At 36.2% G+C, this 12,432-nt stretch overlaps 1 protein-coding gene across 11 annotated transcripts in view; it reads right to left on the reverse strand.

The window, feature by feature from the left end:
- Positions 1 to 12,432, reverse strand: part of EMSY (EMSY transcriptional repressor, BRCA2 interacting) — an 80,568-nt gene that overhangs the window by 12,207 nt on the left and 55,929 nt on the right. For 6 of the 11 annotated variants that reach the window (XM_068555362.1, XM_068555355.1, XM_068555353.1 and 3 more), the window contains 3 exons: positions 11,143 to 11,341; positions 3,366 to 3,530; positions 1,489 to 1,644 (listed from right to left, as the gene is read on the reverse strand). In XM_068555362.1, the coding sequence (XP_068411463.1) occupies positions 1,489 to 1,644; positions 3,366 to 3,530; positions 11,143 to 11,341 (520 nt within the window). Of the gene's footprint in view, positions 1 to 425; positions 468 to 1,488; positions 1,645 to 3,365; positions 3,531 to 11,142; positions 11,342 to 12,432 lie in introns of all 11 variants that reach the window. The other 5 variants (XM_068555358.1, XM_068555356.1, XM_068555354.1 and 2 more) reach the window with 3 other exon arrangements.

Consider the following 12,432-nt stretch of genomic DNA (forward strand, 5'->3'; position numbering starts at 1 on the left):
GAGTGCAGAAAATTAGAGAAAAATAATATCCATTGCAGGATGATACAAGAGGCCAGGGCCAGAAAGCTGGCTTTGTAGTCAAAGAAAAAACTCAGTGAGGCTGAGGATATGATGGGAGGAGATTATGGAAGGGAGGTCACAGAGTGCATAGTTGGAAAACAGCTGAAGTGACCTTAACTGGGCCATGTAAACACCATAAAACAGTCACTTATTTCTTTAAACAACTCATTTTTCCAATGTCAAACTGCTCATTTCTGAGAAAGAATCCTAGTATTCTGCAAAAGGAAAGTCTCTCTCCCTTTCACTGAGTAGAGCTTACCTTTCCTCTACCAGATCAGAGTAGAGCGCATCCATTTAAGTGGTTTCCCCCTCAAACAATCATATTTTACCTTAGGTTATACTACAAATGGATGCACACCACTTACCTAGAAGGGGAAAAGCAACCTCTGTCCCCTCATCAGTGCGTTCTGAAAAGGATAAGTAAGGGAAGAAATCATAGGTCTTTTCATCTATTTACTGTTTGATAATCTAGTCTATCCCCAGAGGTTATCATTGATTTCCCCAACATACTACACTCTGCTTTTTGCTAAATAGCTCTAAAGAAAGATACTAGATGGCTTTCCATAATCTTTAATTGGATTTTCCCTTTAGGCAATTTTAACCCATTAGTCTTAACAATATCTCCTAAAATGCCAAAGAATTCCTTTTCCACTTTGTTGTTTACATCCTTCAAATATTCGTAACTTTATGTTCTTTTTTAATCACTGCTACAGAAAACATAAGACAGGTGTTCTTTACATACTGCCTCATAAATTCTCTCTCCTAACCCCTAATTATTCACATTACTACTCTCTGAACTATTTCAAATCTCAAGGTAATGAAGTGTCCAAAACAGAAAGCAGTATTCCAAGTGTGGTCTCAGCAGAATATGAAAGAATCTATTATCCTTCCTGCTCCACTTCTCTACATATGCCATCCAAAAACTTCGTTAGTGTTTTGCTCCCAGACCACATTTTAAACAAATACCTAATGTGCTTTCCACCAGAACTCCTAAGTATTTACAGGGATTTAAAATTTTCCACATTTTTTTCCTTACAGTTTAAAAAAAGGGTTGGCTTTTATACCTTCTTTCTCCCTTGACCCACCTCCCTTTTCCCCAAAACTAAAAAATCCAGATGCATATGAATATTTATTCTTATATAAAAGATATTCTATCCTCTCACCACAACTATTGCCCTATGTTCACAGATGTTATTTATGGCCAACTTGCAGTTTTATATTACTAGCAAACTTTCTAACAACCTATTGATTTTTTCCGCCTAGTCATTAAAGACAGGGTAAATCCCAAGGACAATGTGAATTTGCTCTCAGAGAAAACTGGAAGAGATCTAGAAATATAAAAAATATATTCTCCCCAAAACAACCATCTCATGAAATCCAGAAATGTAGCTCTCCTACCTTAATACTGCTTTTTAAGAGGACACCTACCAGTAGTGATGTATTCAGCAACTAGTTCGGACTCTACCACAGCAATTGACGGACTCTCAGGAGAATGTCTCTTTTCCTGGGTCATCTGAATAGGCACTGCCATTTGACTCAAGTCAATAGTGGGTTGTCTTGGTTTAGATTCCAATTTTTCCTTTACTGTATAAAAAAGTCAGGGGAAAAATTAACTTTTATTACAAACAAGTACTAAAACCAGAGTTGTCCTCGGGAATAATGAACAAGACCTCTGGGGTGCCACATGGGCAGTGACTAAGGAGTCAATGAATTGAAAACAAAAGAGCAGACTGCTATGTATGGCTGTAGAGTGCACAACTTGTGCAACCATACCCAGCAGCCTAGCAAGAACTCATATGCAATCAGACTAAAACCCCCCCCTATTATCACTAGGCCAAACAATTGCATCTGTTTCCCCTGTACATACTCCCCTTAGAACATTTCCTTTACCCTTCTTCAAGGCAGTACCTGGTATTGTGGAGTTCACCAACCTGAAAACAAAGGGTGAATAAGCAGTACACAGCATGATTTGCTCTAGGGCACACCTGCCCAGAAGAGCACAACACAGTGAATAGTGACCAGTTTAATTTGATCTATTAAAAATTCAAGATAATCTCCAAAGAAATGTTACAATATTTTTAGTGACTCTTAAAGAATAAAAATTTTCAGTGTCAGGAAAATATGGCCTCTCTGTTCCTGCAAAAATGTCAATGGAATGGCCTGGAGTCAAGAATGGTTTCCATGGATAGAATAACTTTCTATATTATCACTTTTTCTACAAAATCATTTGGTTTCCACCCTCTATAAGGCTTTAATGGAAATAGCTGAGTATGTAAAAGATAAGGAGCTGAGGAAATGCCTAAAGCCAAAAATAACACCAACAGAAAGATTAACCAAAGACTTACAATAAAAGCTAGTATTCTTTGGGTAGTGTAGAGTGGATGTTACAAACAAATAGTAACCAGTAATTAAGTACACTGAATGATCATTCAGATTATTCTCACCAAGCATATAATGTAACAAAATCAAGATAATCATTTAAACAAAGAAAGCAAAACAAAACCAAAGGAATACAAAAGTCACCCCACAAATAGAGAGGACATTGAACTAGGAATCAAAAGACATGGACTCTCACTCTGCCACTAACCAACTGGGTAACTTCTCTAGGTCTCGGTTTGTTTATCCATAATGAAAGGGTTGGATGAGATCATCGGTAAGGTCCCTTAAATACTCTGACAATATTTGACCTATTATAATAGAAAAGTCAGTATAACTAACACAGTTTTGCCTAGAGCTTATCAAAGATATTTAGTAACTAGAAATACTGATTGGATCTTGTTAAATAAGAATAGCTTTGCATGGAAGCTCAAGTTGTTAAATTACGCAAAGAAGTATGAAGATAAAAAAACAAATTAGAATGCTAGCAAGGCCATTAATGGTGTTTTAGGACCACAAAACTGCCCCACCAATATCAAGGAGGATGGCAGGGGCCCTCCAATCTGCCTCCTACTATTCTTGAATAGAATTGGCAACTGTACTGCATTTATCTTCGTGCTTAGAATTGACAGACCTACTCCTTTCTGGTGACAAAAGGCAACAGGATTGTCCATTTTAAGCAGGAGACAGAGAAGAAAGAGCTCTGCCATTTTTGTCTTCTTTCTACTGACTATAGTCTATCCTTCAGTACTCCTGTGAACATCTTAATGAACTGACAAGTAAACAGACTGCACCAATGATTATAGACAAGTCCAGAGGGGGGAAATGTGCTCAAATAATAACAAAGAAAATATAACAGTAGTAGTATTTTAGCACAACCCATCTCTAGAGAAAACATGCTTCATTCAATTGAGCATGTGAATTCATACCTGTTGTCTGTTGGAGTTCTAACAGAGCTTTGATTGTTGAAGTAGCTGATTGTGATTCACTGGATACATCCTGATAAATTATGGTGGGGCTAGTCTCCATTGCAATCTCATGTTCTGACCAATCCTGACGCCGGGAAGCAATTACATGAACTACAGGCTGGGAATCTGTTTTATATTAGTTAAAAAAAAAAAACCCTATAAACAAAGTTTCTCTTAAAAAAAAACAATTTGTTTTTTTTTTAATCTTTGTTTTACTACAAACTTCATGCTTTATCTCCCCAAGAAGACTGTAAGCCCCCAGAGGGCATAATGTCTTTCATGTCTGTATTCACTTATTCATTCATTCACTGATTCAACAGACTAGGCACCTATGTGCCAGAGTCGACATTTGGCACTGAGGATATAAAGGAGCTCATAGAGTAATCAAAGGATGCTCAGGAAGCACACAATCTGGTTGGAGAGACAGACATGTAAAGAGACAAATTACAATTCAATGTTATAATTGCTATAATAAATAGGTGTGCGTTTGTGTGGGTGGGTGCATGTTTGTGTACAGTAAGAACAAAACGCTGTATGAGTCTTGTTTTCCCCAATGCACCTAAAAATGTGTTCTGTATTATAACCTGAGCATTCAGTGAACACTTATTGGATGGCTGAGTTACTGAAAGGAAATCCTGTCCATTAACAACAAGAATGGATAAATGATCTAGAAGCAGCATGATATGACACGTATAACATTTGGAGTTCAAAGGCTTATGTTACAGTCCTAGCTCTACCAATTATCAGCAAGTTAATTCTCTGGGTCTTAGTATCATTCTTTCTAAAATGGCAACACTAAAATTACCTCTCTACCTCACAGGATTTCTGAGGATATAATGAAATGACATACATAAAAGAGCTTTATAAACTATGAAGGACAATAGAAGTGTTTTATTTTGTTGTTGTTGTTCTGGTTGTGGGCTGAAAAGTTCTAAGCCTTTTTGTTAGTTTCCAAATAAATTATAGCCCTAACTCAAGGCTTATTATATTCATGCTATATAAGTATGCATGTAAATACTAAATACACATCAAATCAAACAACAAATTATTTATTGAGTTTTCCATCTACAGAATAAGTAGGTTTTATCAGACTATTGTTAAGTTCCTAAACTCCTTGGTCCAAGATACCACACAGGAAATTATATAGGCTATAAAAGCATGACTCTTACTCCCAAGTTTAGATTATAATGGAGGAGACATAAAATAAAGATATACATATAGCTTTGTATTTTGGGATAAAGTCAAATGATAAGGGCAAATAGGGCAACTATATAGAAAGCAAAAGACTACTGTGAATTGGAATGGTCAGTGAAAGCATCACAGAAAAGAATTCATGCAGCCCTAAAACCAAGAATAAATACAACTTAAGTTCAACCTTCTATGAACTTTATATTTTTGAAAACCACAAAGTTGTCCAAAAAGGTGAAGCAGGGGGGGAATGACTCTTAAAAAAACAAAAAACAAAAAAACTGTCTTCCCAAAGAAAACAAAATCAGTATACAAAATATCTGGAATTTTTATTTACCATTAACAAATTGTATTTCCGCTCCCCACCCTAGCCCCTAAACACTAGGTAGAATATATGCCACACCAGGGATGTATAATTTCCATTAAACCTTCAAAAAAAAGCTAGATGATTGAAGGACAATATCCTATAGAAATATCAAATGCCACATGAGGCATATAACAGTTTTTCTTTACTCATTCTAAGTTGATATATAGAATTTAAACTTAAGAGAACTGATTATATTAGGGAATCATTAGTTTTATATAAACTAAGTTCTCAATTTTAAGAATTTCTCATGATGCTATAAGTACCCCTGGCTAGGTGAGAGGACCTATAGGCAAAGAATGACTTTGCAACCCAACTCTGTAAAATACACACACTGAATACACAGAAGAAAGCAAAAACTGCACTGGTAGAGAGATAAGGTAGAATAAGACTGGAAAAGGAGAACAAATTTCCACATGGGACTACCTGTCAGAGACATCACCCCACATAACATCATCCCAGAGGGACTGGGGAGATTGGTCTTTCTCTTTCTGCCCATACTCAGAAAGTGTAGCTGACCATACAAAGCACCAATGCAGCACCCCCAACTGCTGTGACACAGAATGAGGGTACGAACCTAAGTGTGAAAAACACTCCTTGAGTGATTTTCCTCTCTACTTTTGGCTTATGCTTAGACTAGATAAATCTACTGCCTACCAAGTCTGATGCTGGGGTCAGAGTGCAATGACTGAGACACCAGGAGCCTGATCCATTTGATTATGCAGTGTGCATCCATCTAGACTTTCCTATGTCTCTTGAGGATGATGGCCTACTGACCCTCAGATATCTTTCCCCACAGGTCATTTAACAAATATTTATTGGGCATCTACTACATGTTAGATACTAGAGACAAACACTGTATTGCTATATCCAAAGGCAGATTCAGGCATCTCTATGGAAGAATGTCTCCTATATCTTTACTATAAAAAGCCTATATCACATTTGCATAGAATCACAAGATCTCTCAGCTAGAAAAGACAATCTAAAAGTATTTTTAATACTATCATCAATCCTATGCTAACATCTTCAAAATATCCCTAACAGTCCAGGAATCCAGCACCACAGAACTCACTTTCTAAGACAGTTTCTTTCCATCTTTGCACTGTTACGACAATTAGAAAATTTTCTTATATAGAGTGGAAACAGGTCTTCTGATTGCTACTCAATGGTTCTAGCTCTGTCCATGTACCTACCAAAGACCAATTCTTTTCCCTCTTCCATGTCACAGTCCTCAAGATAACTGACAACAGTTCCGTGTCCCCCACAACCCCACCCAATTTTCATCTTCTCTTCTCCATGATAAATGTCCTGTCTCCACCTACCATTCTTCATATAAAATGATTCTCAGATGCCTTATGCATCTAAACCATCTCTTCTAAACTAAACCCAAGTTGTTTATATCCCTTCCATGATGTAATAGGTACCTTCCCTCTGAAGTACTGTCATAAAGCCCAAGGCCTTCACAGTATTTAACTGCTTATACAGCTTTGCCCCACATGTTCCAGAGAACATTAATTTCTCAAGATGTCCTGCAAAAGGGACTTCCCTGGTGGCGCAGTGGTTAAGAATCGCCTGCCAATGCAGGGGACACAGGTTCGAGCCCTGGTCCGGGAAGATCCCACATGCCGTGGAGCAACTAAGCCCGTGCACCACAACTACTGAGCCTGCGCTCTTGAGCCCGTGAGTCACAACTACTGAGCCCACACTCCGCAACAAGAAAAGCCACTACGATGAGAAGCGTGCGCACCACAATGAAGAGTAGCTCCCACTCGCCACAACTAGAGAAAGCCCGTGCGCAGCAACGAAGACCCAACACAGCCAAAAGTAAATAAATACATTTTTTTAAAAAAGATGTTCTGCAAAAGAAGGCTTCCATGGTCAAAAAAGTTGGGGGCATTTTACATTATATCCTTCATCTTTCATAACATATATTAGCATATAAAGGCTCTGAAAAGTTCTGCAATAAGTATGTTTTGCTTAACCTCGATTTATTCCTCACCCTCACCATGACCTACCAAGATCATGAAGCTTCTGGAAGAATCATCCTAGAAACCAAGTTGTGGCCTACTTAAAGCAATGTCTTTACAGGATGCATTTTTATATTTGCCTCATGCCATGTTCCATCTTAAATCCTTACCCTTGATTTTGTCTCCTTTTTCTCTTCCATTTTACTTCACCTAATCTTATATTCTAGCTAATCTACCTTAAAACCTTTTGGAAATAAAGAGAATATAAACAAAGAAAACTTTTAACATTTTTTCTTTCTTTTTTTAAAAAAATCTAGAACCCAATAAGCACAATAACCCTATTCCCAAGTGAGAAAGGGAAAATAAGAAGATCCAAATAGGAAGGAAAGCTCAGGAGCTGTGGAAGGCATACGGCCCAATCTTCAGTAAGTGATCTAGGCAAGTATGACCTTGAACTATTAGGGTTGGTCATCTATCTATCAGTATGTAAAAATACTTCAGGGGTATACAGCTTAAAAGGCCCATCCACTAGGTTAGGGGAAACGCCAAAAAGGAAAAAATGTTTTGGACTCAGGCGACAAAAATTAGTTTATAAGGCTGAAGTTTAACTCCGTACCACAGTTATTATGGTTGCTGTTCTGCTGTTTGTTCATTCAGGGACTTTTACTGGGTGTCTACTTAGAGCTAGCTAACCTCTTCGCTAAATATTGAATATATAGAGATGAATATGATCCTTGCCTTTGAGAAGCTAGTAGCCTAGTGGAAAAGAAAATAATTATATTAAACAAACAAAAAAAAGTACAAAATAAAATGATCAATGATAAAATACAAAGCAACTTCGGAAGCGTAGTATATAGAAGGAGTGATGAACCCTCCTAGGGTGATCAAGGAAAGTGCCAAAACAAGGTGAAGATGAAGGTCTCTATTCTAGCCTGTGAGGAGATAGTTCAGAAATAAGGTATAAGGCCTAAATTGCTCCTCCTTGCGGGTGGGGAATGGTGGGGAAAGTTTAGAAACCACAAGAAGAATCAAGAAATTCCTTGGCATAAAAGACATCCTTATTCTAAGACTTGTGTAAAGGAAGTCACCAGAAAAAGGATATGAAGTCAAGCAAAATTGATTCATTCTTACAGTAGAATGCCAACTATCAACTATATAACAAATAATGGGCTTTAGAAAATTATCAATGGATGCTTAAACTAGTAGATAAATGTTTTATGAGGAATGTGATATTTATATAGTCTCAAAGCATCTCCCATAAATTACCATTAATCTCAGAGGGAAATATGGTAACTTCATAATGCAAAAAAAAAACGGGAAGACATCATCTTAATTAACCAAGAGATCGACATTAACATCATCAATATTGGGACAAACTGACATCAGGGCCTCCTGATAAGACAAAGCTAAGGATATATCACATCTGTGGAATTCCTGCTGAATCAAATGATAAAGAAACATCAGACAATACCAAATTGAAGACTATTCTACAAAGTAACTGATTATTTCCTTCAAAAACATCAAGATCAAGAAACACAAAGAAAGGCTAGAGGATTATCCAAATTTAAGGAAAATAAAGAGCCATGACCATTAAATGCAACTAAATGTAATGCATGATCCTAATTTGGACTGTGGACTGGTGGTGGGGGGCAGGTGGTGGTAAAACTACAAAGAACATGATTGGACAGCTGATGACATTTGAGTGGATTGTAGATTACAGAACTGTAACTTCATATGTCTTGATTTTGATAACTGTATTTTAGTTATGAACAGACTAACCTTTAAGAAATATAAACCTACAAATGTAAGTATTTAGAGGTAAAGGACATAATATCTACAACTTGCTCTCAAATGGTTAAAAAATTTAAAAATTATAAACACATAGGGGGACAGAAAGAGAATCAACAACAAAGCAAATAGGGCAAAATACAAATAAGTGGTGAATCTAGGTAAAGAATATACACAGGAGTTCTTTTCAATCTTCTTGCAACTTTTTTAAGTTTGAAATTACATTAAAAGTTACTAAAAAGAGGTGCGCTAAAAACTACAAAAGCAATATAAAGAAAGAATGGACTCTTATATAGTGCTTCTATTCCCCGTAGGTATGACCCTCTTATACCTTGAAAACCAAACATGAGTCTTAGACTGATCAAAACCTTTATCCCTTTCCCTGGTGGTCCAGTGGTTAAGATTCTGCATTTCCACTGCACTGGGCGTGGGTCTGATCCCTGGTTGAGGAGCTAAGATCCCACATGCCCTGAGGTGTGGCCAAAAAAAAACCCCAAAAACCCAAAAAAGCCCTTTATCCCTTTCTGTTAAATCATAGCATATATATTCCCAGCCCCTTGTCTTTGTGAGAATGTACTAAGGAACTATACAGGGATACGGTGAGAGGAGTAAATGCGGATTATAAAAACTGCCTTTATAGTCAACTATATTACATATACCTACTTTGAATGGTGAATTTTTTCTGTATTACAGAATATTCTAAAAAGAAGTAATATGCAATGAAAGATAAACAACACAAATAAAAATAAATGATGCCATGTATAGTAACAGATCAAAGAGCAGAAAACTTTACACTCAATCAGTTCCAAAAACAGCCAAATTTTTGTCCCTTTCTTAGAATGAAAATTGAAGGTTCACTAATGAAATGGCATGTTAGGGAAGTAATGATTGGTTTATAGCTCTCTTGGGAAAAAACTAGCAATTTCAAAAGATAACCTGAGATCATGTATACACAGACATCTACTGTTCAGGTCCCCATTTCAGTACCAATTCGTAACCTAAACATTTTACCTGCCCACTATGAAAATATTTCTCAAGGGAAAAAAAGGCTGGTATTATTCAAATAACTACAGACTTAAAAATAAAAGAGAAAAAAAAGCATCTGATGAGTTAAACTAAGAATGGACTCTATACATATCAAATCAGTAAGTCTAAAAGAAATAGAGAATAAGCATCATCTTACTATAACTAGACATAAACTGATTCATAATCAATACAGAATGATAAATTAAATCTTAGCAAATTGATTCAGAAAATATTACTATTATTGATAATATGCAGAAGAAAATTATCCATTTTCTAAAATGAGTGCCATATTGTTTGTTTGTTAAAATCAACATTTTAATTTTTAACTGATGAGTTTTCAAAGACCATTTCAAATGCTACCTCCTTCATGAAGCTTTCTCATGAAGCTCAATACACAGTATAAACTAATAAATAAATGTCAAATTGAATTAATGGAATAATCAGCAATTTGAACCATTAGTAACACTAATCTGGGAAGATTCCATTGAAGAGTTAAAATAATAATTCCTGCACAAAAAAAATGAAGAAACTGTATTAGAAAAGTGAAGGTGCTAAGAAAGCATTCCAGAGACAATAATGGAGAGGTGAGGAGAGGAAATGGAATGAGTGAGGAATGATCAAGAGAAGATAAACAGTTTTGTTTGGATATATCAGAGCTTATAAGTACAGGCATAAATACACTACCTGACAATATGGGTGGTTAAGGTAACTGACAGACACGGGTACTATATTTGTAGAGAGTCTCAAAGCTTATGATCATGACTCTATTTCAAGTGACTTCCTAGAACAACATAATTAAAATAGCACTAAGGATAATGATTTTCCCTATTATGGAGTCTGGCTTCATAGCACCTTCCTTATAATTAGGACAACCATATAATTATCATCTAAACTGGAACACTTTTGAGAGTGAAAGCGAATGCTATTACTAATTATTCTAGAACAGAAATAAACTAAGACTTGTCCCATGCAAACTGCAATGTATGATCACCCACTTACAGCCCACTTATGGCCCCACCTCTGACCACCTTGATCCTTTCTCAAGATTCAGCAACAACCATTTCAAAAGGTATATTCACTTTCTTGCATACTTCTCCTACCTACTCAAAGCAAACAGAAGGAATCACAGTTCTATCCAGTTTGATAATACCTACCTGCCAAAATCATCATCTAAAATTTACCAATTACTTGATGAACATATGCCAGGCAGGAAAGGATGGTAATAAGCCTTACCAAAAACAGAACTTCTGCTCACTGATTACATATCAAACAAAAGACAATAAAATCAAAAGAACTAACAAGTCAAAGCATACATGTTTGTTTGAGATCCCTAGATTCAACTATTTTGGAACTAGGGCACTATGTCAGCAGTAATTACATAAATCAGAAGTAAAATGGATCTTACCTTGGGAACTTTGGGAGGACTCCGTAGAAGAGGAACTACTATCTGTATAACTCTGTGGTTCTTCTTTTCCCTCCTGAATAGATGAATTACCAGCCTCTGCCACCCTGGATGCTTGCTGTAATGTTTCCGTGACCAGCTGCCTTGTTTGTTCACTAACAACTGTAGCTTGAAACGTCACTGGTTTAGGTTTAATAAGAACCTAGAACACAAGCAAAAATACAACCAGTATAAATTTAGAGCATTTTAAAAAATGCTTAACTTCTAGGTCATGATGAAACAAATACTTTCCTGACACAGAAAACAGTACTCTGTACATTTATTATACTTTGGGCACAGCACTGTTCATCAAAGACTAATTCAATCTATGAACAAATTATAGCAGGCCACATACAAAATTTCAAGCGGTACATGCTACAGTACAACAGCTATGATTCTAACAAGAGCCTTTGCCCCTGTTTTTTCTTGCCTGTAATGACTTCAGGAGTCATTTTACAGTCTGTAGGCTATACAGTAGAATGATAGTCACAAACTAAGGATGGCAGAACAGAAAGACACAAGGAGCCTAGATACCCAAGGGAATTTTTGAGTCACAATAACAGTCCAGGATTTCCTTCCTCTGAATATTTATCAACATAATAAAAATGAAACCCTAATTTGTTTAAGCCACTGTTCTTCAGGTTTCTTTTCTTTAGCAACCAAATGAAATTCCTAATTAACACAACTGCAAAAAGTAAAATTGCTAAGGACCTAAGTCATCTTTGAAGAAATCCCCAGAGGAACACTAATTTAGACAACTATTAGAATCGATAAGGAACATGCGATAGATCAACTCTTGGCAAAGGTCAAAACCACAGACACTACAACAAGTGAAATGGTAGAAAAGTTTCACAGTGAACCATTCCACTTCAAAATTTGGACTCTGGGAGTTAACTTCAATTGGGTGCATGGAATAAAAATGTTACTTCACCACAATTATTTTTTATTTCTCCCATATATAAGTTTCTAAACCTTTTCAGACTCTTTAAGTCACCATTTCCAAAAATTCAAGAATGAAAACATGGGTTATGACTTAGATGATGGAGCAAATGAAACTGTTAGTTGAAATTTAAAGGCAATTTGAACTTATTAGAAAATCACAAAACTTACTGTTTAGATATGTAAACTATTTGGCTATAACACTGAGGGAACTGATTCTAAAGGCAAATTATTAGTTTATAGGTAAATTAGTATCTTTTACAAAAATCCTAGGATAGCATTTCTCAACCAAAGCTGACATCGATTCCTTTGATA

The sequence above is a fragment of the Eschrichtius robustus genome, chromosome 11, assembly GCF_028021215.1.
Source record: "Eschrichtius robustus isolate mEscRob2 chromosome 11, mEscRob2.pri, whole genome shotgun sequence".
Taxonomy (NCBI): domain Eukaryota; kingdom Metazoa; phylum Chordata; class Mammalia; order Artiodactyla; family Eschrichtiidae; genus Eschrichtius; species Eschrichtius robustus.